The 27,838-nt window shown below is 45.5% G+C and overlaps 1 protein-coding gene across 20 annotated transcripts in view; it reads left to right on the plus strand.

Annotated features, from left to right (window-relative positions):
* Positions 1-27,838, plus strand: part of BIN1 (bridging integrator 1) — a 91,345-nt gene that overhangs the window by 38,046 nt on the left and 25,461 nt on the right. For 12 of the 20 annotated variants that reach the window (XM_048308632.1, XM_048308641.1, XM_048308636.1 and 9 more), the window contains exons 2-10: positions 1,145-1,225; positions 7,029-7,083; positions 7,514-7,608; positions 9,430-9,525; positions 14,374-14,481; positions 17,171-17,263; positions 22,447-22,532; positions 23,888-23,963; positions 26,067-26,149. In XM_048308632.1, coding sequence (XP_048164589.1) covers positions 1,145-1,225; positions 7,029-7,083; positions 7,514-7,608; positions 9,430-9,525; positions 14,374-14,481; positions 17,171-17,263; positions 22,447-22,532; positions 23,888-23,963; positions 26,067-26,149 — 773 coding nt within the window. The remainder of the gene's footprint in view (positions 1-1,144; positions 1,226-7,028; positions 7,084-7,513; positions 7,609-9,429; positions 9,526-14,373; positions 14,482-17,170; positions 17,264-22,446; positions 22,533-23,887; positions 23,964-26,066; positions 26,150-27,838) is intronic. The other 8 variants (XM_048308638.1, XM_048308647.1, XM_048308644.1 and 5 more) reach the window with 1 other exon arrangement.

Here is a 27,838-nt window from a genome sequence, read left to right on the forward strand (position 1 = left end):
GAGACTCCAGCTTTCCAGTGCTTTCTGCCTCTTGGGCAGTCATGCCCTTTCCAGACAGGGCTGCCTCGCTTGTTGAGGTGCTCCCTCAGCCCCCTTTGTAGCTCACCTCTGACTCGCCAAAACGTCCTGTGACTGAGGACTGGGTGGGCTTTTCTCTGGTTTTACTGTCCCTGGCTTTTTTTTTTTTTCTTCTTTTTTCTGGCATGGTTAGGTTTTAGTTTTGATTAAGAGAGCTGATGTAATCGACCTTAACCAGTCACAGTGTATATTATATCCCAGTCTCCCTGCAGCTGGAGTTGCTTGGGGCATGACAAATAGCTGCTGTCCTCCTCCACAGGTTTGCCCAGACTTCTTGCGATGAACATACCTGCCAGCCCAGAACATGAAATGCTTTTTTGTTCTAAGCCTGGAAGCAATCCACTTAGCTGCATGGAGAGGGAACTAAGAGAGACAGCTGATAAGGGAAGTAGTCTGATAAGGATTTCTTTACAGGCTGTGGGGAGCTGTGCTGTGCAGGGAGGTGGCTGCTGACACTCTCAGAAGTGACACTTGGACTGAGTGTCACACAGATTAATGGTGTAAGGTCCTCAGTTGCTCTCAGCAGCCAGCCCTTGCCAAGTGTGTGCACAGTGAGAAAAGGTGGAAAGAAGGTGGGACTTTTCACTGCTCCAGCCACCCTCTCTCCCTGAGATCTCTGCACAGCTTTCTGTGTTTGACGACTGTCCAGCTGTTCTGGGAGCAGAACCCCACCCTGTCTGGACTAGAGACTAGTGTTAAATTGGGATAAGTGTAACTACACAACACAAGGCATATTAGGGATGTGGTTTGTGTCTTGCTGGTTCAGGAGATAAACAACTGGATTGCTATTGCCTTGTCTGCAAAAAGCGTTAGACCAGTGAAAGACAAGCCTCAGTCATGCTCTTCAGTACAGCAGCATGTAAGAGGTCTGAGTTCTTCCTGACTCATCTGTAAATCTGTTTGCAAGCTATGACTGTGTGGAAAAATATTCTGAAAATTCTGAGTGCAAGAATAAGGGTGATTTTTTAACTTCTCTCAGCCTCAGGACTAAAAACGTGCAACTGTTTCTTTGTCTCTGCTTTGCTGTATCTGTGTTTGAAGTCTCCTTTCTTCACTCTCTCTGCAGGTCCTTCAGAAGCTTGGTAAAGCAGATGAAACAAAAGATGAGCAGTTTGAACAGTGTGTGCAGAACTTCAACAAACAGCTGGTAAGATAATTGGCGATATGTAATTGCACCCTGGGTTTCAGTATTAGCTTCCAGTCATCTGCTGCAATATGCAATTAAAGGCCATTAAATTAAACAATGACATAGGCCTATTGAAGTGACCCATAACTGCTAAGTTTTCATTTACAAGAAGTGACACTGTGACTTCCAGGGTCCCTTTCATCATACAGTATGATGCAAGTTGGAAGGGGCCCATCAGGATCATTGAGTCCAACTCCTGGTCCTGTGCAGGACACCCCAAGAGTCACACCATGTGCCCCAGAGCATTGTCCAAACTCTTCCTGAACTCAGTCAGGCTTGATGCTGTGACCAGTTCCCTGAGGAGCCTGTCCCAGTGCCCAACCACTCTTCGGGGTAAAAAACCTTTTCTTGATACCCCACCTAAATCTTCCCTGCCTCAGCTTCATCCTGTTTCCTCAGTCCTGTCACTGGTCATGAGAGTGAAGAGATTGGTAAAAATAATACTTGTTCTAGACCCAATTTTAGAGAAAGAAACAGCTCAACCAGAACACTTTCTTCAGTTGGCAGTTGCTTTGTAATGTAATTTTTGCTACTCCGCTGGAAGCAGAGATATAAGAGCAACATTCTGTCCCTGAAAGATGGATAGGGTGGGAAACAGATCAGAAATAAAAAAATAAAATTGGAACAAGGCAGTTTCGGTTTCCTAAGCACAGTGAAGGGCAGAAGAGACAAAGAAAGCAAATGGTGAAAAGGGAACATCCTTCCTTGCTAAGACCTAAATCTGACTTCCTCCCCATACTTGCACAATCACTGTGTCAGGCCTGAGTCATTATTCTTCTGCGTGTCTGCCTCATCCCCAATATTTTAGTGCACAGAAATATTTTAACAGTGTAGCAATTTTTCCCCACCCTCCTACTTCAACAGCAGTAGGTTTCTATCTTCAGCTGGGTGTGTTTTGCTTTATTTTTTGTTTTTTGTCTAGAGCCTTCAGCTTCCCAGAAGGGAAAACACCAATTACCTTGTGGGTTTTGCATGTTGGTGCTTGTCAGGGGAAGCATTGCTTCTGTTTCGTGGCAGGAAATGTGTGCCACAGCATAGCTCAGGTGGTGCTGAAAAAATCTGTTACTCTTTTGTGGCCTGACACATTTAGGACATTTTTCTAGAGCTGTTAGTGGCAGCTGCATCGTGTCTGTTGAGACTCAGCAGATGTGGTTATGTGTCGCAAAACCAGCTGAGTAGGGATTTGCCACAGCTGAATGTAATGAAAATCCTTCAGCCTGGCTTTGACTTACCTCTAACCAGAGCTGATTGCAAATTCTTGGACACTAATGCTTGTTCTCTTGGCAGCAATAGTAGCTGTTGCTCCAGAAGTTCATGCAGCATGTCTGTAGCATGTCCAGCAATGATACTCTCTTGTACACAGCAGAATAGATTTTAGCTGCTTTCTGACAGCATGACATTACTAGATGTGACTTTTTTGGTATAATTTTTAAGTAGTTAAGAAATAACGTTTTTAAAGGAGAAATACCAAAAAACTCAAATCCAAATTTCTAGATGTGACTGACTGGGATGGCTTTTTCGGCTTCCAAAGCCATGAGTTCCAGTGGTGCAGTGAGAAGCCTGTTAAAGAAACACTGCCTCTTGTATCCCTTACATCTGAATTTCTTTTCCTGTCTTGTGGAGCAGACCATGAACTAAATTCCCCAAATAATTAATCAAAGAAGCTGGAGGCTGCTCTGCATTTGCTGCTTTGGGTCTGCTGGTTTTGCTTAGGCCCTCGGTTTTCCTATTACTAAAATAGATGCAGGCAATGCCTGTTTTACAGGGCAAGCTGTGAGTGTGAGTTAGCCGGATTCTTAGGATACCCAGAGCTGAGGAATTGTCATGCCAGGTGGACTAGGGGAATAAAAAGGCAGCTATGTATGCATATGTACACACTTGTTTTTATTTTTGTATGTATGAGATGTGTGTGTAGTAGTTATCTTTGAGATTTCTATGACCTTTCATTATAAAGTCTGCTCCAGTGGGAAATGGAAATCTGGAGGAAAGCTGATCTTTTGCTGCAGGCTGGTGACAGAACAGCTCTGCTCTCTTGTGGAACTGGCTGGGGTGTGAGCAGGCAGTGGCCTTGTTCACTGGCTGATTAGAGGCTCCTCTGACTGTAATGACTGTGTTGGACCACTTTGACGTATGTTTCTGTGTGTGGGCTGTCATCAAATGGAATGCAGGTCTAAAAATCACTTAATCATTTTCAACCAAGGTATTTGTGGTTCTCTCAAATAGTGGTTGAGTGGACATAAGGGAAGGCATTGCACTTCCCAACTCTATGTCCATCAGGTTCCTATAAGAGCACCACTCTGAGGTCCCTGAATGATAGGAACTTTTTAGCTCAGATGGATTTGCTTTGTGACGAAAGAGCTGGACACAAACATGCAGCTGCAGGTCTTGCCTGTGTTTCTTGAAAGCTTGACAAGCAGCAGAACTGCCCCACATTATTCCCTCATCGTAGATTATCTTTGGCAACTAACCTGCCCAAATGTCCATTTGAAGGCTCCCCCCTCCTTCCACTTCCCAGTGTCACTTTTGTTCAGTCACTGGCACAAGGATCTGTCCCAGATATTGTCCTTGCTGGCCTGGGAGTAGGAGTCCTGCTGTAAAGGTGCAACTCAGCTCCTGCCCGAGGTGTGCCAGGCTTTGGCTTCTCTTGCCAAAGTGCTTACTTCAGTGCGCTGCGTTGAAGAGCTCACTGGGGGGACTGGGCGAGGCTGGTGGCAGCCCTTGCACCTGGCACTGCGTGTTTCTGCCTGGCAGAGCAGCTGGGTTTCCATACCCTTCAAGAGCTGCCAGTTGTGTGGAAGTTCTGGGCTGGTTTGCAGCCTTTCACACCAAGCACATGAGAGGGAAGCTGCTGCTGGCACAGGCTGCATCCACCTCTGCCTGCACCCTGCTGTGTTCAGCGCAGCCCCAGTTGCAGGACAGGCAGCGGGGATTGCATCTTCCCTCTTGCAGAGTAGGTTCCCATTACAGTCAGTAACCCCTCAGAGAGACGGTTTTTTCCCAGACAAACACCCTTCATGCGCAGCAGTTTCCATTTCAGCCCTATGTGGCAAAACGAGCTTAACAGCCTCCCTGGTACCCCAGGGTGGAGCTTCTCACCAGTTGTTCGTGCTTTGTCTTAACAGTTCTAAAGTTTTGCTGAGTGGGGGGCTTACCTGGAGCTGTTGTTTCAATGCTTCCCCTCCCTGTAGTTACACAGTCTGTTCTTCCAGCCCTGTGTTAATCTAATCTGGAACAGGACATTACCTCCTGCCCCTCTCAGATGTTGAACATCCCTGCTGATAATACAATCCTTCCTGCTAGATCTGCAAAACCAGAGAGGTTATGTAAAGGGGTTGCAGTCTAATATTAGGATGAAATAATTTCTTTTTAAGATTGGGGTTTTAGGAAACCTGTCTACTACCAAGAAGCGGCTCTACAGAAAATCACATAGCTAGGGCTTGGTTTAAAGATAAGAAAGCACAAAAAGATATGAAACCACTTTTGTGTAAGTTATAGGTGGCTCATTAGATCTTTGAGGAGAGAGAGAGGTCTTCCAGCCTTCCAAGCATAGCACTTTTATTTTTACATATCCATCTGTACAATGTCCTTCATGTTATACCTGGTTGTGTTATAGGCTCATGGGCCTGAATTACACTGTGACTTCAAGTATGGGAATACCTGCTCAAACAAGATGACACTTGTGTGTTTAAATATCTTCATTTTGAGACATACCTCTGTAACTTCCCTCTGCACACCCTTAAACTCTTTAATAACTGGGAAGTGGATTTGTTTTCCTGAGTCCAGTTTGACTCTTTTTTCCTGCCTTTTTTACCGTTCAGTTTAAGAAGCGTCTTTTAAATGTGTGCTCAAGAGTGTTGAAAGTTTCTGTTTTGTATAGTATTTGACAATGTCTAACTGCATTGTGAGAGGTATTTTGGAGAGAGCATTGGAACAGGCTCCCCAGAGAAGCCATCCCTGTAAGTGTTCAGAAAACACATAGACATGGCACTGGTTTAGTGGGTATGGTGGTATTCAGTCAGAGTTTGACTTGGTGGTCTTGGAGGTCTTTTCCAGCCTTAATGATTCTATGATTTATGCAGAATTGTGGCAGTACTTGACAGCTCAGTATGGGCTGCTTGAAGAAAGCAGGTGCTGCATGCACAGAGAGAGTGCAATGGTCTTAAAGTTACCCCAAAGTTTTATGGGAAAGCATTAATGCTTAAAACAATTTAAAAAAAGCCTTTGTAGCGAGGGAGCTGCTTTACTGGTGGACAAGAAAAAAAACCCAGAAATGCCAGAGAGGGAACTGAACAGGAACCACAGGTGCCTGGGGGAGCTGGGAAAACAGGATTCAGGGCAAAACTCTGAACATGGGTCTCTCCTTGAAAATCCTTCTGCTTGCAGATCTTAGAGGCTGTACAGTCTGTTCACTCTCTCTGGCAGGTTCAGTACTTCTAAGAGACTTAGGTAACCCCATAATGACAGAGATCAGCTGTAACTCTGAGTTTAAACATCAGCAAGAGGTGACTGAGACCACTCCAGTTGCAGGGTGCAGCACCACATACTAGTGAGGATGCCTGGAGAACACAGAAGGCTGGTTCTGCATTGCTGCAATTTCATGCTCCAGTTTTCAGGCCCTGACTTGTAGGTTTTTCAGGTGATCCATCTAAAAATATTGATTAGGTATTTAATTGTGGTGCTGGTTTTCTGCTCAGAGGATACTTTTGTCCCCATGGCTTTGCAACTGGGTATTAAGGCTGGAAGAGTTCTGAGTTTGGCTTGTGTCATTTGCTGCTGTGGCAAGATTTGGGCAAGCATGGACACAGTTTTAGAGGTGGCTTCTGCTTTTAGATGCTACAATTTTGAATGTTACTGCTCCAGAGATTGCAGTGCCCAAGTGGGCGAGCTCTGCAGAGGACCTTCCCTGCTGATAATTTTTGATAATCTCAAAGCTAAGAGTTCAAATTTAGTCATTCTTTAAAATGATACAGCTGTAGGATAATAATGTATTGGTGAGACTTTGCATATCTTCTGCAAAACAAGGATGCAGAAAAGTGACCACTGCACCTCACAGCCTGCTGTCATTCCTCCTCCTTCCCAGTTTGTGCCCCACTGAGCAGGCACCCTAGCAATACTGGATTTTGACAGCTGAAGCCAACTCCAGAGACAGGGAGCTCACAGGCCATCTCCAACAGCTGCCTCAGAGCTACTGACTTCAAAAGCAGATGTTTCCCATCAGCCCTCCCCACCACTCAGGCACCTCTTGTCTCAACTGAGCTCATGCTGAGATCCTTTGTGCTCCCAGTGCAGCTGTGCTCTCTGAGCAGCGGCTAAATCTGCCCAGTTGTTGAAGTGGCAGTGATAGCATAGCTTTGTGAGAAATCCATCTGCTTCCAACAGCATGGTCCAAATTGTTTTCCATGCCTCGAAAGTTCTGGATGAGTTCACATTTGTTCTTTTCCTACTGCCATCAGCAAAGGAAATGAGGGATCAGAAAGAGCTGCCCAGTTATACAAAGTCTCCTAGCCTGGGGAAGCATTGGGAACTCACCCAAAGAGAGTACAAGAGGAGAGGAATTATGTTTACATCTGCTGCGAAAGTCCTAGAAGTTCATAGAACACAGAGCAAAAAAATGCAAAAAATGTGATAGCTTGAAGTTTCATGTGATCATAGAACTGGTGTGTAGCCCATCTGCAAGACCAATTTTCTTTAATTAGAAATGCTTGAGTGCTTCTTACACTCTCTTTAACTGAGAGAATAACTGATGATGTCCTTGTGTTGACAGTCCGAAGGCACGAGGCTGCAGAAGGACCTCCGAACTTACTTGGCTTCTGTAAAAGGTAAGGTCTGCAAGAGCAGAGGTTTGTTCCCCTCTAATGCAGTGAGGTTTCTGCAGCCTTCCCCTTCTTGGTGTTTCCCCAGGCATGGGTTCCAGGAAAGGTCAGCTTTGTCTGGGAGGAATCTTTCAGAATCCTTTGGGACCAGCTGGGATGGAATGGGGTTGTGCTTTAATGCTAAACACATCATGCTGACTTAGCAGATGGACCTTCACATGTTCTGCTAGGGAGGATAAACACAAAGGGTTTGCAGAGGTTCCTTTCTCCCTCTGATTACCTTCCATCTCTGTGCCATCAAGGGTCAGACATTTAGTAAGGAAGAGCTCAGCATCTGTTGTAATGCTCCTGTGCCTCCATTCCTCAGGATAAGGGTTAAACTGCGAGGAACACATTATTTTCTTCTTTTTCTGAGCAGTTCCCTCTTCTTTCCTAGCTATGCATGAGGCCTCCAAGAAGCTGACAGAATGTTTGCAGGAAGTTTATGAGCCAGACTGGCCTGGGAGAGATGACACAAATAAAATAGCAGAGGTAAGACCTTGTCCAGGATGTGGGGATGTCTAGACTTGCTCTGTCAGCAGAGATGAGCTATGTCTGTGCACCACATTTCTTCAGGTGTATGACTTGGCAGAAGAATTGGAGACAAACTCAGCACTGTGAAGAAGGGAAGGCTGAAAGGATGTGGCCTGTATTTTTGTAGGACATTGTTGCCAGATGCTTGTACATTACACAGAACCACACACTTATTCCCAGAAGCTATTTGTTCCCCCCAAAGTGGCTAAATAGGGACGGAGGATGCCAAAAGAAACTCAGTAGGGTCAACTGCGTGTACTGCTTGTGTTCTGTGTAAGAGAAAGTGGCAGATAAAGCTGTGGCTAAAGCAGTCAGAGCAGCCAATTGTGTAGCTGCAACAACCCCTCGTGGCAGTACCACCAGCTGCCTTGTTCCAGTTGCTCCCTTGTTTGGCTGAGCCACGTGTCACCCCAAACTGCTGTTGTTCTCATCCCTTGGCGGGTGATGCCTGTCCAACTTGCCCAGGTGTTTTCTGTGGAGCTTAGGGCACAGCCTGTCATTTGGCAGCGTAGATCCCCCTTGGCATGTGCCTGTGGTGGGTCCAGCTGGAGGCAGCACCCTTTGCTCTCTTGCTCAGCTGTTCTGCTGAGCAGCAGCTGTGGCAGTTCAGCTCTCTGGATTCATTTGCCATGAGACTTATCTGCAGCTGTCTGTGGCATTGGAGAAGTGGTGAAGGAGTAGACAGGAGAGCAGGAGGAGGTTTCTTTCCTTCCCCTTCTTTCCCCTGCAGAAAATCTCACCTGAAATAACATCTGTATCTTGCCCAGGAAATAATGACTTCAAAGCAGATAATTCAAACAAAACCTGAACATTTCCAGGTCAGTTTTTTCATTAACATGGAAACTTTGCATTAGGAAGTGCTGTTGTGGTAAATAATGGAGTTGCATTTCAGCTGGTTTGGCTTCACAGTCTTTGTTGGCCTTGTTTCTTCCTGAGCCACTGTGGTGCCTCCTGAGAGACTGACCCTTCAGCAGATTTGAGCCAGAGAGGTCAAAGGGAACATGAATCCTGAGAACTAACTGTAGCTACCCTTTGGGTCTGCAAGCATATTTCCAGCTCTCCACCTCCCCCTTTAATGCCTTGTTTTTATTTTGCTTGTGAACAGACAGGTGAGAGAAAAGAGTTATTCCTGACAAATAAAAAGCATAAAGTGGAAATTTTTCCTGAATGCTGTAGCCAAAACCCTTTGTTCAAGTGGAAAAACAGGAGAGAGGGGTAATTTTCACCTAATCCAAGGCTGATAGGAAGTTACCATGCCTGAGCTAAGGTCAGGATAAAGTGGGCACAGTTCAGGGTGCAAGCCTTGGCTGTGGCCTCCATTGGGCTGTGGGGGCAGGTGGTATGAGGGCTGCAGACTGCTAGAGTATCTGCTTTCTATTGTTGTTCATGATCCTTCAGAAAGCTGTATTGTAAGGAAAAGCAGAAAATGGTGCCTTGTGATGTCAGGTGTCCCTTTTTTTGTGGCTGCTGGGAGGAGGTAAAACCAGCCTGACATTCATCTTCCATTGTACAGACTTGAGTTTAACATTGCAGTGTAAGGATAGGCCTTCAAAGGCATTTTGTCCTTGGAGAGGTCACCTGAATTAGCAGCATCAGGCTTTCTCATTTCTGCCAAGGTCTCTGTTTTCAACTGACTTCTCTGATCATTAATTTTCCAAAGAAATTACTGTTTCTTAAGAGCTCTCAGGCCTGAGATTGTTGACTGTAGCACTCACAGGGAAAAACAGAAATGTGGAGCTCTGTGTTCTTAATAGTTAACTCATTACTTTTGTTTTTCAGAACAATGATCTCCTCTGGACGGATTTCCATCAGAAGCTGGTGGATCAAGCACTTCTGACCATGGATACATACCTTGGCCAATTTCCAGATATTAAAGTAAGATTCTCTTTAAACCTTTTGATCTAGAGAGTCACAGCAGATAAAAGCTCTGAAGATCAATTTCTTACATCCCCATCTTCTTTAGGAGAATGTGTGTGCTCTGCTGCTCCAAGGTCTTCTTTGAGAGCAGCCAAGATCTCTGCAGCTCTGGTTAATTGAAAATGTTCTGTTCTATATTTGGGCTTCAGACAAGAGTGAAGAATCCAGGGGAAAGATGCTGAAGAGAAAATATAAGTGTGAAATGGGAGGATCCCTGAAATTCCCTATTGCATCAGAGTGTGGGGGGGCAGTGTCAGCAGTAGCTCAGAAAGTCTCAGTCTCTCCTTTTGGTCCTTTTGTCTTTTAATTTCCTCGTAAGCAGAAAACATTGAGGAAGCAGTTAGTGGCAAATATACTTTACAAGTAGAGGCTGGTGTGGAAGGCAGATTTCTGCAAGTCCTTGAAGTCCTCCTGTGTGTGTAACCAGCTTTTTTCAGGGAATGGGGAATGCTGGATAGGTGTCTTTTTGGGAGAGATGGTATCCAAAGACTTGGGTTTGAATGATGTCCTGTGACCTTCCCTTCCCCCACTGTTATCTCCTCTCCATTCATTTTGAGGTTATGCAGGAAATGTCTTCACCATATGGAAGCACTAGTAATGATATCACCATATGGGAAGTATCAGCTTGGCTACTTCCCAGTGAAAACAACCCTTTCCCTACCACGTGTCTCTTAAAACGTTTGTCAATATTTATTGCTTCAGGAGGATTGTGCTGTACCAAATGGGGGCAGGTCACAGGCTTGTAAAATGAGCCCCGAACAGCAATGGCCTTCTCTCCTGGGACTCCCTGTTCTTGTTTCATTTTTCCAGCCTCTTCTGCCCCTGGAAGTCTGAAATGGGGAAGGGCTGTGGCTTTCCACCCACTGAAGGCTGTAGGGCTGATTTCTCTGGGGTGTGATGCCATGTGCCTCAGTCAGCAGTGCAGCCTCTGTACTTCTTCCTGAGCAGGAGGGCTTACTTTGGGCTTGCTGTAGACTCAGACTTTGGCACTGCTTTAGTCCAAATCACATTTTACAAGCCCCTTTGGCTGTGCACTGGGTCACCTCAGAGTGTCACTTTTTTCCATGTTGAGTATCTTCAGGATTTTTAAATTCTGCTGGAATCCTGCTGAGGTTTTACAGTGGGATTTTAACAGGAGCGCAAGAGTGGGAGCACCCAAATTCCACCAAAACTCAGTGTTAGGTACTGAGCACCTTCAAATGCAGTAAGATTTATCATGCTGAGAAAGAGTAATGGGCCCCTGTTGGCATTAATATCACAAAGCCTTTGTGCACAAATTTAAAGGTATGCAGTGAAAACCATCACACATACCTGAAAAACCTGGCTTTTTCTCTCCAAATTCAACAATCATGTTTGCTTATATTAGAAGAAAAAGTTATGACTTTTTTACTGAAGTTGTAGTTATGTCTGCAAACTAAAATTCTTGCTACACCATTTTGTGACACTCATGGTTTCACTGCATCACCACAGTTGACCTCAACAGCCTGAATTTTACCCATAGGTCTGAAAAGTATGGGGAACAAACAGGTATGCAAAGATGAATAAATATTAAAATGTTGTTAGAGGTAGCTGACTTCTGAATGGGTCACTAAGGTATTTATTACTAATGTTTCTTCTCAGTCGTCAGATGATGCCCTAGAAAAAGTGAATTTTGTATTATTGCATAAAAGCAATTTCATGTGCAATTCAAGTAATGTTTTAGAGAGCACTACTCTGCTTCCCTTCCTGAAAGCCTGAGTGGCATTATGTTGGTTCTTACAATAAGATATCGATGTGTTTCACAAGAGTTGACTATTCCTTTGAAATGGACTTTCAGTGATACGAACTTAAAAAGGTCAGTATGTTTTTATGGGTAATTCAGCTGGATGCATCATCCTCCTTACCCCAGAGCAGTGAGAAGTGCTCAAATCGAGTATGTTTTTGTCAAGTGGTAGAAACTCCTAGAAATGCAGTTGTAGAACATTGCTACGCCTGTACTGAATTATCGTTTGGCCTCACATAAGGAATTAGAGTTCTTGAGATTGGCAGGCAAAAAAAGCAGCAGTCTTACGTAATTTACAGAATATTTGAGTTGTTTTTTTGTTGTTGTGGTAATAGTTTTCTGGTTTTTGTTTTCCACAAAATAAAATTTTCTGCTTTTCTTGGAATTCTGGCATTACTGTGATAAAAAAAGTTGATTTATGGAGAGAAGATGATTTTAATTTAGTTGTTTAAAGGCCTGTTTTCTATTAAAGGCCCAGTAATTAAAATGTGGGATGACTTAGATCATGCATGCATTATTTTTTTGTTAAATTCTAGCATGTTCTGAATCCATCTTCACTTGAGGGGCTGGAAGAATTCCCTGGATTTTTTGAAGAGGGATCCACAGCAGGAATGTGAAAGCAGAGCATGCCTTTAGAAAGGAATTTTTGTGTGTTAAAGAAAATAATTTATTCAGTGTTGGATATTCACCCCTGAACAAGGCCTCTCCATCTTCTCTAACGACAAATGGGAATGCAAAAAGTACTTTAAACTTTCTTTGCAAGTTGGTGCCTGTGCTTCTTGGAGTAGGACTCTTCTTACATCATCTTTAATATTTCTGAGTGAGTTTTTGGTTGGTTTTGCAGAACATGCAATAGAAGTACAGGTCTCTGCAGTGAGCCCAGAGAAGATAAACTACAACCCAAGTTCTGAATAGCTGTGGAATTGGGAATTTTGTCTTGTACTACAACTGGTGCTCTACTAGCTGTAAAACCAAGTATCAGTAAAGGAGGGAGTGGTGGGGAAAAGTTTTTTGTGATGGCTTGGCTTTGGTTTGGTTTTGTTTGTTTTTTAAGAAGGCTCAAATTAAGATGGATTTGTTGCAAAGTAATGAAGTCTGTTGGAGTTCAGCTGTTACATTCAGGTGGTGTTGGGTACCTGCAGCTGTCCTGGAGTTGTACAAGGGAGCCCTGCAGCCTTCCAGGACTGGGCTAAATCCCATTAGTGCCATCACAGGCAACGGTGTGATCAGTGGTTACTCCGGGAGGGCTCACACCCTGTGTGTCTGTACCTTGCAGCATTTCCATGTACTCCTGTACAAAAATGGGGGTGGGCGTTAGAAGTCTGGCAGCTGCATGAACATGGAGGAGTTACTTTGTTTGAGAGATGGGTGGCATTGAATCAAACTCCGTGGTGGAGTAGCAGGACAAACCTGGAAGTGGCTGTTTGCCATGTCAGAGGTGGGGAAAACTCCATCTGCCTCTACCAGTCTGACCTGGGGGAAAATAGAATCTTTTAAATCCCAGATGGGGCCGTGTGTTTCCTCTGGTGTAAGATGCATTAAGATGCATCTCAGATTGTTGTGCTGCTGGAAGCCTGCTCCAATAACTTGTCTCCTGACTGGCAGTGTGATGTTTGGGAGGTGTTTTCTAGTGACCTCGGCTGTAGGGTGGCTGAGCCTCCTCTTCGTGACTCCTCTCTTGGAGTGAGCTGAGCATTTAGAAGTGAGTTAGGGTGTGCATGTGGCTGAGATCCTGCAGATCCGCCGTGACTCACACGGAGCTGCACCAGCAGTGCAGAGGAGCCTGTGTGGGAGATGTGCGAGCTGCTCCCAGCTGGTCTGGCTGAGAGATCAGCCCTGAGTGTGGTTGTGCAGCTTATCTGCAGGAGCCTGGGGAGCAGAAACCACAGCTCCCTGCCAAGCACAGGAGAGGAGGGGATTCTGCTTTTGCAAGTAAATCCCAGTGCTGATTCCTCATTCTGCACTTTCTATGTCCCTGGGTTTTGTGGTTCATTAGAAATCCTCTTGGCTCCTTGCCATGCCTTTTCACTCTCTTATCCAGCCTGTCTCTGGACTGCTGATTACTGACGCTGGTCCAGGCTCTCTGAGCTGGGGGGGAGTGTTATGGTCAGGCTGGGAAGACCTATGCTCCAACCCAGATAGTCTGGGGTGTTTACAGACACTGTGGGAGGCAGGGGGCAGAGGGGATGGGTAATTCCTAAAACAGGGCAGCCCAGTGGGCCAGAGCCTCAATAAAGTACAACTCTGCTGGGAGAGAGAGAGAGCCTGAGGCTCCTCAGCTCAAGAAGGGTAACAGGCCACAGGCCTGACTGTCTGTCCTGGATTCTCAGCCATGGCTTTGTCAGGACTCCATTCCTGAATCTGAGCCTGGTACACAGCCAGCTCCCTCCTTGTATTTGTTATGGCTTCTGTGTTGCCTATTGGGGACCCAGTGCTGCAGGTTTTCCCTTGCACTTCCCTTGCTGAAATGCTGGTGACAGCAGACCCTTGCCTGTGTCTGCAATTGCTGCTGTCTGCAGCTCCTGTTACAGGGTCAAAATGCTGTCCTAGGCATATCCTGAGCATGTGGACGAGTGCTTTTACTGTGCTGGCAACAGAAATGCTTTCTTTTGTTGAACTTAATCTCTCAGGCTGCCACACAAACTGGTGAGCTGGTTAGTTAGACACTGGCTGCAGCCCTCAGGAAGCCCTGAAAACGATGAAGCAGTGCCTGTAGGATGCAGGCACATCATGGGGCTTAGAAGCAGGGGAGCTACAGTTCTGAGAACACTCATGTCACCCAGAGGTGGGGCCTCTTGGCTGGATCCCTTTGCCTTCCTTTGATGGGTCTTCTCTCCTCCTGAGGAGCTCCCTCTAGAATGCTGCTTATCGCAGGTGGCTCCCAGGGCTGTCTCTCTGTGTGGAGGGTCCAGGGGGAGTCCTTGTGTGGGCAGAGTGTGGGGTGCTTTGGAAGTCGGGTGAAAAGGAGGGTTTTTTTCCTGGGAGGTTTTGCAGTTTTGGCTGCTGGGGAAGATTGGAGTGACTCTTTTCTCCATCTTTCTTAGTCTCGTATCGCGAAGCGAGGAAGGAAGCTTGTGGATTATGACAGTGCCAGACACCACTTTGAAGCCCTGCAAACTGCAAAGAAGAAGGATGAAACCAAAATCGCAAAGGTAAAGCAAACAGCGGCATATGCAGCCTTCCTTTGTTTTTGGGAGGTCTGCATTTGCCTGCTGAGCAGCTTTTAAGTTCACCTGTACCTGTTCATTGTGTTTTCATAGAATTCATTCGTATTGGAAAGGACCTTTAAGATCATTGAGGTGTTGTGAACTGGTGAGGTTTTGCTAGGTATTTCCTTCTCATTTATTTAGCTTTCCTGGAAGGCAGGATGGCCTCTGTTGGGTTGGTTCAGACCCACCATCATCAGTCTGCATGTCTTGGTGGCCAAATGCTTGGGTGTGGGTTTAGTCACGTGCACAGGACCAGTAACCTCTGGCAGAAAAGCCTGTATGCCCCTTGGGGAAGCACAGTCTTGCAGTGCTCCAGAAAAATGTTCAGTTTGTCTGCTTCCTGGGATTCTGTCTCCCCATCCTAGAGAAGTGGTAAGCATTTGAGTGTTACTTGAGGTTGGTTGTGTTTGTGAAGTCCTCTGATATCCTAGGAGAGAGACTCTTAGGAGTGTGAGTGACAAGTACATTGATGGAAATGCACTCTATGCACACTTGATGAATGCATTCTGTTGTCTGTTGGCCACAACTACTGGTTAATAAATATGGCTGAAAGCAGAAAAATAAGAGTTTCCTCTTGTCAGGTTTCTTTCCTGTCTGTGAATAGCTTGATCCAGGGCTTGCCCAACACTCAAGTGAAGGATTTTATTTTTAGTGAGATTTATTTTAATTAAAAATAAAGTTTACATTTTTAAAATGTAGCTGAAGAAGTATAATGGTGCTAATTTTGTTCTGGAGTAGGTGCTTGGATTGAATACTGCCCCTAAAATGAGCTATGGATTCCTCTTGTACCCTAAGTGTATTTGAACCCATGTGCTTCCCTTCACAGGACGCTTCTTGACACAACAGAATAGTCCAGGGCTGGGGAGACATCCTTAATTCTCTTCAGAGTGGGCCATGGTAAATTGTGACTCTTCAGGGTAGAAGCAGTACAGGAAAGAAAGACCCTGGATCTGTATCTTTTAACCAGGCTTATAAGAGTTGTCATCCTTTGCTTAGGGTTATTTCTGGTAGGGGGAAATACGAGCCATGTGTGAGATGCTGGTGTTTTTCCTGCATGGAAGAAATTAAGATGCGTCTCCACCCTGTGTGGAGTGAGAGATGTGCATTTAGTGGCCACAGCACTTCTATTGTTAAGCTGCAAGGCATCAGTCATCTAGACTGCACTGCATGCACTGTGATTAACCTTGACAGGCAAAGAGGAGAGAGATTGATGGCCCAAGTGTCATTGCATCATTTGTGTGGCAAAGCAAGTCTTGATTCTGTATGCAAGGCATGAGGCCCAGCTGGTTGTGCCTTCAATTCAAAGCAGTAATTCATTGTGTTTGGGGTAAGAGCAGAATTTCCCTGGGGCATGTTATTTTTATTGGTGTATGCCAGTGGAATCTTTGCTGCAGTGGAAATGGTTTTTGTAGGAATTGATCTACTCAGGTTGGTGCCTGGTGCTCTGCAGCAGAAGTTGGCTGACTTTATCACTGCTGCACTCACTGTTGCCCCAAATGCTCAGCTAAGATGATACAACAGGTATGCAAAAAAGTGCAGTTCGAAGAGTGAAATATTGAGAGTTAGGAGTTGGTGCTCTCTTCCTGATTTAGCCTGTGCAAGGGTCTCTTAGTACTTGATTGGACTTTTCTCATTAGCAAAAACATGCACTGGATCAGATCTTTCCATCCTCAGTAGTTTAGGCCATAAGCTCGTGCTTATAAGCTCAGGATAATCTGTGACACATTGCACTGTCCTGATCCTGCAAAGATGGGAGCAGCAAGTCCCAGGGAGTTATGTAGGTATGGTCTTCCTCCCAAGTGGGCAGTGTTCACTGCCCAGCCTGTGATCTGACATTTGCAGTCATGCAGCTCTGCAGGGCTGTGGGCAGCAGCCAGGGCTCAGTGGGTGCTCAGCTGCTGTAGGTACTTCACATCTCTGTTCCTCTGCCTGGAGTTTTGCTCCTGTGACCTTTGAAGTAGGGTTGTTCCAGCGTAAATTACTTTGGAATGTGATGACAGACTCCTAGGAAAGAGAAATTATGTTTCTGACACAGGATACAAGTGGGAACTGACTTGATTAAGGTTTCATGGTATAGTATCAGCAACAGCAGGGCAAATACTTTTTGGCACTACATGGTCTCTTTTTTTCCCTTCTCTAATATATGGATGTTCTTTTCCCACCCAGGACCCCTGCTACTTATTGCTAAACTTACATCATCCTATTAAAATAAATCACTGTGGACTTTCAGCTGTTGCATGCAAATAATTATGGTGGTTAAATAATCCTGACCTCTCTTTAAGGAGCTCCAACTTCACAGCCATGCCTTGGAGTAGGGTTGTCTGTGTGCTAGGTCACTAACAACTGTATCTGTTGCTCTTACAGCTGCCTGGCTGGTCTGCAGTATCCAGCCCACACGGGAGCATTAATTACTGCTAAACTTGGCATGCTTCAAAGGATTCATAACTGATCAGTCCCAGGATGTTTGTTTTTTTCTCTCGCCTTGGTGATACTGGTTTGGCCCACTCTCTAAATACACTCTCTGTTGTGATTTTAATTTTTTTATCCTAAAAGATATATGTTTGTGTCTCTCTTGTTCTCTGTTTATTTTTTTTTTCTTTTTTTTCCCACTCAAACATGCTCCCTCCCCCAGCCTGTTTCGCTGCTTGAGAAAGCTGCGCCTCAGTGGTGTCAAGGGAAGCTACAAGCTCACCTCGTTGCACAAACTAATCTGCTCCGAAATCAGGTGACTGCTGATCTACCTGGCTCTAACCCTGCATGCGCTATTTTGGGCTCTAGATTGTACCATGCAAGTAATCTCTAGGCAACGTTCACTCTAGTCCTCTCTGCTAAGTGTGTCCTTGACACTCCTAAGCCTCAGTGGGCACATGGAAGTTGCTGACCAGTGAATGAATCTGTGCCTGCCTGATTGATTTCTGGTCAGGTGTGTTAATACTGGACTATTGTTTTCTCCCCCTGAAATGAAATGTGGGTAAAGAAAGGCTGTGGAATAACTCCTAGACACAGGGTGATGTAGTACAGTTTCTCCAACTACTGCTTTCATTTACAGTTCCTCCAGTTACTGCTTTCATTTTGCTCTAAGAGAAGCAGTCAATTTTTATTGTTGCTGTTTCGAAAAAAGAAAAAAAAAGGAAATGCCGAAAAATTGGCTTATGGATTCATGTCATTGAGTAAAGTCAGAAAAAAATTAACATTGCGATTTCTATGACTGCTGAGTTAGGTTGCAACATTCTCCTGTGGTAAAGTCTGAGTTTCCCAAATGGGCACTGTCCTGGCTGTTGTGGTTTAAAAGAGTCATTTTTAGATACAATTTTGATCTGCACAGGAGACGAGATCAGGCAATTTGCACCCTGTGTGACATATTCAAACAGTTCCAGGCTGAGGTCATGGTGGTGTCATCTGGCAGAACTTAGGTTATAGCGTTTTGAGGGACGTGAGCAGCTCAGAGGAACTGCAGGGAATAAAAATTTCAATCCTGCTTGCACAGAAGTGTGATTTCCTGATGAAATCTCCATCAATGTTTCTGTTGGAACACCTTAAGGGATAAGAGGGAGTTGTCAGAAGACAGTCAGTGAGAAGAAAATGACCAAGGGATAATAAATCCTTACCCAGACTGGGAGAGCACCAGTTACCTGCTCACAAGTTCCTGGTGAGCTCATCTGTTCTCATTCAAATGCTCCTGTATCTTCACATTCCTTGTCCTGGATTAATTGCAGTTTAGAAACACTGACTCGCTCTCACTTTATGAAGCCCCTGGGTTTTTCACAGTCACTTTATGACCCTGGATCAGGAAAAAGACTTCATTACCACATAAGTAAAGCCTGGGGAAAGAACAGCTGTTAGCAGCCCTGCTTAAGATGCAGAGCAAAGGGAAGAAATATGTATTCATTCTTGATTGAAGGGAGGACACATGGCAGGCTGCCGGGGGCTTTTCTTGTGCCTCTGCTGGCTCAGCTGGGAACTACCTGCACCGACGGTTGTGGTTCTTGACTGGTCTGACTGGTGGTATTTCTGGAGAGCTAGAAAACAGGTATGGGAAGTTTCTGAAGTCGCAAATCTATAAATCAATCAGCTCTTGGGCATTTTTCCTCTTCTCAGACTTGGCTGTGGTGGCTGGTATAAAAGCAGCATGCACAGATTGCCCAGAGAAGCTGCACCTACAGCTGCCCTCATCCCATTTCCTGTGGATCTTAGACAGGCTACCAAGAGTCACTCCATAATTTCACTGTACTGGGTGACTTTGCCCTAAAGTATGTTCAAGAGGCTGTGTACTCTTTCCACCCACTGTGGTGCAGGGGCGTTAATCTCCTAATACATAGCATTAATATTTTTGGTCACCACAGATCTTTTCAAAACAGTGCCGTTTATTCCTCAGCTAAGTAGTGCTATTGCCTACCCTAATTTTTTGTTTCTATTTGTATAAGAATTTGGCATTTTTTTCTTTGCTTTTTTCTTTATTTTAATTTTACTTTTGGTTGGAAACTAACAAATAAAAATGCCTCAATAAAGAACATAAGCTGTATTCTGAACCTGTAGGTTTTCCAGCTTGCCTTCACAAACATTAGCAGGTAGGCAAAAAAAGGCTTCAGTTTCTACATTTGTGTGATTGCAAGACTGAAGGTGTTAATGACAGCCCTAAATCTCATTAACCTCTTGATAAAACCGGGAGGGCTGATGACGCTGGATTTATTGAGAAGCTCCAGAATGTTAAGCCTAAAAAAAGTCTCCTTTTACCAGCAGCTGTGTTGCTGTCTCTTCTTGCCTGATAATTTTACAACCTCCATGCAAAAATGGGGTCAGTGAGATCTGGTGTTTCTACTGTAAAGCAAAGTCCCTCCCTCCAGTGTGCAAACTGCTGGCTCTTTAGGCCTTTAGCAGATAATAACAAAAACAACACAGTGGGGTTTTTTTGTGAAGACTCCTATGGGAGTTGCTATTGCACACTCCCAGTTAGAAATGTTAGTGACTGCTTTTTGAAATAAAGAGGAAAATGGCTTAGAACAGCAAATTCTTGCCTTTTGACTAAGCTCTGCTGACATGTTTAACACAGACTAAAAAGCAACATCCTTGGTGCTGCAGTGATAACAGAACAATATCTCTGTCTGAAAGTCAGCAAGTTGAGTCCTTCTGAGAGGCAGGTCTGGCTGGGACTGGTGGGGCTTGGCCCTGGAGGGAGTCTCCCTGCTCTCTTCCTTATCCTTGCCTCTTGGATATCTGAACTGTTTACTGAGCAGTGCCTAATTACCACAGTTCACAACATAGTCTTTGAAGTGAAATGGTCACCAGACTGCCTGAAAACACCAGGCTGGACATAATCAGACACTCAGGAGGGCTAAGATGTGTGGTAGTAGGGGAAACAGTATGGAAAAATTGCCCCCCCACCACAAGTGAACTGGTTGTGCTTGGCACTCTGAGCCTTGGCTAGGTGGAAGGTCAGGAAAGCATTTATGTTGTCCAGCTCCTGCTTAAACCCCTTCCCCCTTTTAGGCAAGGAGAGGAGAGAAAGATTTTCTGAGATCATATTTCATGGACATGGCCATTATGTCCTTCTGCCTCAGTTTCCCCTCAGGGGGGCAAGGATGGCAGCTGAACCAGAAAGTGCACAGATGTGGCAGTGGGCTCTGCCCTGGAACCTGTCTCTGCCTTTCCCCGCCTCACTCTCTGAGCTGGCTTTTTCTCTAGAAGGGGTTTTGACCAGGCTGATGTCTGGCTTTGGCTCCAGCTGGAAGCAGTCAGGGCTATCAAGTGCCAGGGTTCTGGCTTCCAAGCAAAATAAATCCCACTGGTGAGAAGATCCCTGGGCTGAGTAAGGACTGAAGAATTAATTCAGTGCTTTACCTGGGACTGAGAGCACTAGCTGAGCTGCAGGCACTGAATGGATCCCTGATTCCTGCATCTACTCTAGAGTGAACGTTGCCTGTTGCTGATTTTGCCTTTGCCTCGGGATGTCACAATATTCACACATTGCTTTCTAGGTTCTTTGACCTTACAAACAGGTAAACGAGAGAGGGAAAGAGTGTTAATTAATGATATTCACCGTGTCTGAAAAACTAACAGCTTTCAATGGTGCCTCGTCTCCCAGCTTTCACATCTCCTGGGTTGATTCTGGTTCCAGTATAGTTTGGAAATTAGAATAAGATAAAACTAAAGGGTGGACTGGTTGGGTTTTTTTTTACTCTTTTTGAAATGGTTGCATTAGAAACATTCATTCATAAAGGTAGTTTAAGGCAGAATGAGTCTTTGTGGTCATTGTCTCTCATTCAACATAAACCGTGTCTCTGTTGAAAAGATTTTTTTTTGTTTGTTTTGTGCAAACCCTCTTGAAATGTTGAGTTTTTCAGTGAGTGTAGCAGCGAAACAGGGGTTTCTGGGTGGAAGCATCATGACCCCTTCTCCCCTTGCCTGTTCCTCACAAGGTCTGCTTAATTTCTGAATACTTCCCAGTTGTGTCTTTTTGTGGGAGAAACTTTCTCCTCTGATCTTGAGTACTGAGCCTTAGCCTTGTGTCTGACAGCAATGAGCATCCTTTTGACAGGTGAAGCTAGCTGGAAGGCAGGAGCTCCTGTGGTTTGCTCTTGAGTCAGGAGAGAAATGGAGAGTGAAAGGATCCTACACTATATAGTGGAGAGTGATTCCTGTGAGGAACAGGATTCTGAACTGCAAAATATTTTTAAGCCCTTTCTCCCATCAATTCTGTCGTTGTATGTAACTGTCACGAAGGAGCAGTAAGCTGGATTTCTTTAATTAAGCTGACACAAAGAAGATAAAACTTGATTTCTTAGAAGGCGTAGGAATCTGACTGCAGGCTTTTAGGGAGATCCAGCTTCCATGGCTTGTGGCCTCTCTGCAGAGGCCTGTGGTGTTGTGAAATTCCTGCTGTTGTCACATATATGGGCACTTGTGCTGACCTTCCAAGTTGCTCATGGAGGGATTTTTCCATTCTACATCCCACTGGATGGTGGAATGCTGTGCTGTTATAGATTACAGAATAGAAACATCTTAATTTTAGAAAACTTTCAGTTTTAAGTCTGGGCACTGAAAAGAGAAAGAGGTCACCTAGAACAGATGTAGGAAAGGGCACATGCTTGTTGCTGGTGTCTGCTGTCAGCAACAGAAACCAGGATCGTCCTTTTTGTCACTGAAACCTGACAGAATTCATCCATTAGAGTTGGGATCTGTCAGTGTCTAGGTCCAATGAACAGATCAAATTTAAACTCTCAGCTGGGAGAAAGAGATCCTTTTTGGTGTTGGGGCCAACAGCCAGTTAGGGACTGTGCTTGTGTGAGACCACTGAAAACAAGACGTGCTGCTGAAGCCCTGCAGCCTGGCCTCCCGCTGGCACAACTCATGCTTTGCATACCCTTCCTTGCTTCTCCAGTCAGCTTTGTGGGAGAGCTGTATCAGCCAAGGATGCAGCCCTTCTCCCTTCCTCAGAAGAGATGGGGCTTTGGCATGACCTTACCTTAGCAGAGAGAGTCCCCACGAGGGGAGGTTCTTATTTAATGGCATTTGGGATGGATTTAAACTCTTTCTGAGACCTGGCAAGGGACAGAAGCCCCTATTACCTTCATCTGTATCCAAGCTGGAGGCTGAACTGCCTGATCAACTCCATTCAGTTTCTGAAGTCAGGGAAATTTAAAGAACTTAAAACACATTAGTGATTGTTTGAATTACTTGCTGAGTGTGCAAATGGGGAAATCCATTGAGAGAACCTGAGAGGAACACATTCAAGCTGAAGGGTCACCTGTGGTGCAACCCTGGTTCCTGGGAGACTCATTTGGAATGCTGGTTACCTCATGCCAGAATTTTGCCTGGTCTCCCAAAAAAGTCAAAAGAGTCACAGTTGTCCCAGTCCTGCAGGGTACTTGTCTGTGCTGGAGCTGACAATCTCCCTTCTCTGTTACTAAGGCTGAAGAAGAGTTAGTAAAGGCTCAGAAGGTGTTTGAAGAGATGAACGTTGATCTGCAGGAGGAACTACCTTCACTATGGAATAGGTGAGTGCTGGAAGTTTTCCCAAGGGCTGTTTGGAAGGAAGTGAATATCCAAGCTCTTGTATCACTGTTCTTCTTAGCCTGGACTGGGTGTCAGCTCTTTTTTTTCTGGATCATCTCCATCTGTCCTAGGATTCCCCCCAGCCACAGGTTCGCTCTGTGCTTTACTTCATGATTTTCCTGAAAAACATGATTTTTACCACAAAGAGAAACTGTGTTTCTCTGCTTTGCCTGCTTAATTCCTTTGCCCTACCAGGTCTGCTCAACTTTCTTGAAAGACTTGAGAGACCATGGTTTGCCATACCAGTGACTGTGGTGATGAAAAGGGAAGTGAAACAAAGACCAACTTTAGCTTGAGGGATGAACTGTAGGGCAGCAGAAGCTGATTTATGGGGAGGACACAGTGGAAAACTGGCAAAATCTTCCTAGGATTGTCCCAGTTTCTTATTTTTAAATGCAGTGGTCATGTCCAGGTTGACAATGCTGGTCTGGGATGATTGAGAAAGTGGGCAGCAGCAGGGTGAGAAAGCAAAGTGCTGACATCTGCCTTCACTCCCCATTGTACCCAGCCCGAGTCAGGACTCCTTGCTCAGCCTGCAGGCCTGGCTGGAGAAGGAGCTGGGAGGGATACAGGCATCTGGGTGGTTCCCTGTGCAGAGCCATGATGCTGCTGGCCTTGGACAGCTTCTCCCTCCTGCTGTTGCTCCTTCAGCTGGGTGCTGGTAGAGGACTCTGTTGGCAGCTGGCAGGCTGGTGACAGGCAGCTGCTGGGATTTTAAGGTGCCACAGGTTTTTCACAGGCTCCTGCTATCCAGCTGATCTTTCTGCTTCCCTGTTGCTCTCTGAGCTATCCTTTGCTTTCTTACTCTCTCTGCCCCTGAAGCAAAAGTTTATGATTTTTTGCTTCCCCTGGTGCTGGGACTTCTGGATGAATTACTATCTGTCCCCCTTCTAATTCCCCCAGCTCTGCCAGCACTGTTTGCATCAAAGCCTTTATCCTTTTTTTCTTTCCATCTTTCTACTGCTTGTGCTCTTTTTTTTTTTTGTGTTCTTTTGTATTTTTCCTTTCTCTTTCCTCCCCACCCTATACCTCACTCTCCCTTTAGCCAGCATAAATTCAGATCCTGTCGTACTTGGTCTCCTCTTCCCCCTGGACACATTTGCCCTGTGCCTGGCCTTTGCTCCATCATTCCAGCCACATTTCCCTGCCACTGTCTCTTCTCACATGTACCATACCTGAGAGAGTTAAGTTCAAATGGGAGTGGTGGGTGGGAGGTAGCAGAAAGGGCAGGATTGAAAGGTTTTGAGAGAGCATTGTGTCCATTAAATTCTTCTGTCTCTTGTTTTTCATTTGGCAGTCGTGTTGGTTTCTATGTCAACACATTCCAGAGTATAGCTGGCCTAGAAGAGAACTTCCATAAAGAAATGAGCAAGGTAAGGCAACTAACAGCTTATCATACTTACTGTCTCTTCACTGTTAATGAAAGAAAAACAAAACCCAAACTCAAACAAACAAACAAACCCCAAACAAAACAAAGAAATAAAACCAAACAGAAAACCCAGAATAAAACAAAACCAAAGACAACAACAAAAAACTCCCAACAAACAAACAAAAAACTCCAAAAACCTCAGGCTAAAAAACAGCTGGAGAAAATCACCCTATGTTGGAGAATAATACAAACCCTTAGTTTTTTTCTGAGCCACTTGGGACAAAGGCAGTCTGACATACAAATGTGAAGGGATGGAGCACAGAGAAGAGACCACAGGGCCATGGGCAGCAGTGGGGAGTTCATGGCACTTGACAGCACTCTTTTGCAGATCCACAGAGGAAAGGGAAGCCACTCTCAGACCCCTCTCTTGCTGCCTTTTTTAGTTCATGTGTATTATGAATCTGTAACCTATAACCTGGTCAGGCTAAGCATGATATCTGTTCTCTTCCTCCTCTGCTGCCTGGCAGCCAGTTGCTGTGTACCCTCATTGTACACATGTGTGGGGTTAAAAACAGCAGGGAGTCTGCAATTAAGCTGAAGACTGAGATCTGCCTCACTCCAGTCCCTCAAAAAGGCTCTCCTCCACAGTACCTCTCTGCTTTGGCTTCTTTCCTGCCCTGTGACCCAAAAGAAGGCATTTAAGTACGTAGCATGGGCCTTATATGGGCTACCAGTGTGCCTTGAGTTGGCAATCACAACAGTAAGCAGTGTTGGCAAGCCAGATCCTGGTGCTGTGTGGCACCCAGAGGAGACCTCAGGACCAGGTGGGAAAGTCCCCTATTGGCACTGTCATTTATAAATACGTTCTTGTTCTTTCAGTTAAGAGCTAGAGAAATCCTGAATTCCTTAGGTCTTTATGCTGCTTCCAAGACTTGAAAATGTAAATGTTGCACTAATCTTGAGGAAGGACTGAGAGCCCAGTTGGGAAACCCTTATATTCCCTCTGCTCCCTAATGTCATCCTGACAACAAAACAGCCACTAAGCAACAGGAAACATTATAGTCCTTCAATTCCCAGCAGTCAGGGGCCCTCTGCCTTGGTGTAACACATCAATTTTGAGCTCTGCTGACATTTTATGGGGTCTTTTCCAGTTAATAGCCTGCTCTTCTCCACTGAGGGATGAACTAAGTGTTAAGAATAGGGAGGATTGTTATAATTATTAGTTCGTTGCTGTTAACATACATTCAACAAAACATGGGAAAAAAGCTTGTTATACAGGAATTCTCTTCTTGTATGATTTTTCTTGTCTGGATTTTTTCTTTCTTGAGGAATTTTGTATGAGGGCAGGGCTTTTGCTTTGTTCCATAAGAGCCATCTGTTTCTTATTACTGCTACAGCATCCAATTAATTGCTGGTGTTGCCTGCACAATGCCTCCAGCATTGATTGCATGGGATCCCTCCTCCTACCAGTGATAAATCCGGTGTCTTGTCTTGTTTATGGATTGGCTGTTTCAGAAAAGGAGTGTCTATGACTATTGCAACCTTTGGTGCCAGAGTGTTTAACCCCTAATATTGCATTTCTGCAAAGATATCCAGGTTCTGCCCAAGCCTAGATGGCCCAGGCAGCTGGTGAAGTTAAGGCTTATTCCCCTGAAGTCCAGCTGCCTTTGCCTCCGTGGTTGAAATGGCCATATCCCAAGCTTTGGTAAGCAGGCCTGAGGAACAGCTTTTGGCTGCAAATCCAGAGTGAAGCTCCAGCTGTAGCACACAGATCTTAGGTAAACAGTCATCCTGCTTCTGCAGTGGTACCTGGCAGCACAGTGGTGGGCCCGGGTGATAGAGAAGCAAAGAGGGTGATCTGTAAGGAAGACAGAGCATTCATTCGCAGAGATGCCAGCAGCTCTTTGACAGCTCAAGTGCTGTAGCACTGCGTACCCCACAGAGAGGTGGAAATGGATTTAGGGTTGTCCTCTCTTGAAAAAGCTGAGGAAGTGTGTGTGTCCAGCCACAAGCCTGTGTTTGGTCAGTCTGTGCAGCCCAGACTCTCTTCTGGCATCCAAGCTATTTTCTCATTCTTTTTCTGTCTTTTGTTTTTTGTATTTTGCAGTTGAACCAAAATCTTCATGATGTCCTGCTGGGTCTAGACAAGCAGTACTCAGGCAATGCCTTCCCTGTTAAAGCACAGCCCAGGTCAGTAACTGTGGGTAGTGTCTTTCCCTCAGCAGGGAGGTGGGACAGGGATGTCTCTGCCCAGGGGTATTGAAACCTCCAAGTTGTCAGTTGCGAGTGATTTGCCCACCTGCCAGTGCCCTCCTGAGACTTCCTAGAGCCATGCCCAAGATTGCACTTGGGGCTGGGTGACACAATGCAATACCCTCTTACCTTTCTAGGATAGCATCTGGAGGCCTAAACTTTCACTAGGTGCTGATATTTAGGCACCTGACTCTCAGCTCTGCTTTTTAAAGTCTAAATCCAGCTACTGAGCTGCCCTTCCTTCTGGGTCCAGTTGCCCAGCACCTGTCCTGTTCTTTCCCTCAAAAGCTCCCACCATGTACCTGCAGCTTGTCAGCTTGAGCACCAAGAGCCCATTTCCCCAGCCCCTTTGGCCCTCCAAACTTGGAATCACCATTTTGCCAAAGCCTTAGCCCATCCTGTGTATCCAGCTGAAGTGTGTTTCTCCTTCCTGGGTGTTGCAGAAGTAGTTGCAGCCTCACTAATATGAGGCCTCCCAAACTCAGAGCCCTTTCAATCCACTTGTGTGCAAGGAGTGAGTGTCCTCTGGGCCTTCAGTTTTCTTCCCTCAGCTGGGTCCTGTCCTGTATGTTTAAGTGCAACTCTGCACATTCCCTAGCACTGAGAAGGGAGGGAGAGGTTAGGCTTTGGATTAGGTTGACTGGGTCCCATCCAAGTGCATGAGTGATGAAATAGTGTTGGGCTCTGACTTCCAGCTGCTGCTAATCCCACGTGCTGGGTGAGCAGGAGCACAGCCCAGGTCCTCAACTGGTGTATTGATGGAGGGAGGTGGTGAAGTCAGCATGAAGTAAGGGCAAGCTGTGGCCTGAGTGCGTTGGTTTGGAAAGGGTAGATTGGCTGTTGAGACCTCTGTGCTCCCTCGTCTCTCCTCCCAGTTTAACCTGTTGCAGTCATGCATAGATGACTTGTGTCTCTTCTTCCAGCATTCTTCCAGTGTGGTGTTTGCGAGCTCTAAAGAAAGAGGAAATTTGAGTTGAATTTGGCCTCTGAATTTTGGACTGCTGACAGTGCTGCTGTAGGAATGCTACTTGTGAAAATAATGTCTTCTTCCCAAGTTAGCGTGTGGTGTCTGTTGATCATCACAACCCAACCAGACTGAAACCTTGTGAGGAGGCTGTGGTGCCCATCTTCTTGCTGCCATGGGCTGTGTTGTCTCTGTTAGCAGCATCCTCCAGCGTCCTTGGAGGAGGATGAGGTAATATGACAGAGGAAGGTTGTAGCTATTGCTTTGCCCAGCTCCTTCTTCCTCCTTTCTCTATTCCTCAAGGAACTGATTGTAGGCAGCAGTGACTACCTGGCCCAGAGGTGTTCATTGCTGTTGTGGCAGGAAGTTTCTGGCCTTAAAGAGCTTTCAGTGAACAAATTGCCTGTCTTTACAATTCCTGCCCCCCCTCTTTACAATTCCTGTCCCCCTTCAAACTGCTAGCTTCCTCTGGGGCTGTAATGGGTGTCTCAGCTGCAGTTCTGTGCCCTTTGGCTGGCTATGAGACCACATGACCCTAAAACCCAAAACTGAGTGCACGCACAGAGGTCCCTGTGTGGGCAGCAGTCTGAGTGCTGCTGCTTCATCACCTTCTTGCTGCATCTCAGCTGTGATGCCAGACCTGTCCTAGAGTGACTCTTCCT

This window comes from Corvus hawaiiensis, chromosome 7, assembly GCF_020740725.1.
Source record: "Corvus hawaiiensis isolate bCorHaw1 chromosome 7, bCorHaw1.pri.cur, whole genome shotgun sequence".
Taxonomy (NCBI): Eukaryota; Metazoa; Chordata; class Aves; order Passeriformes; family Corvidae; genus Corvus; species Corvus hawaiiensis.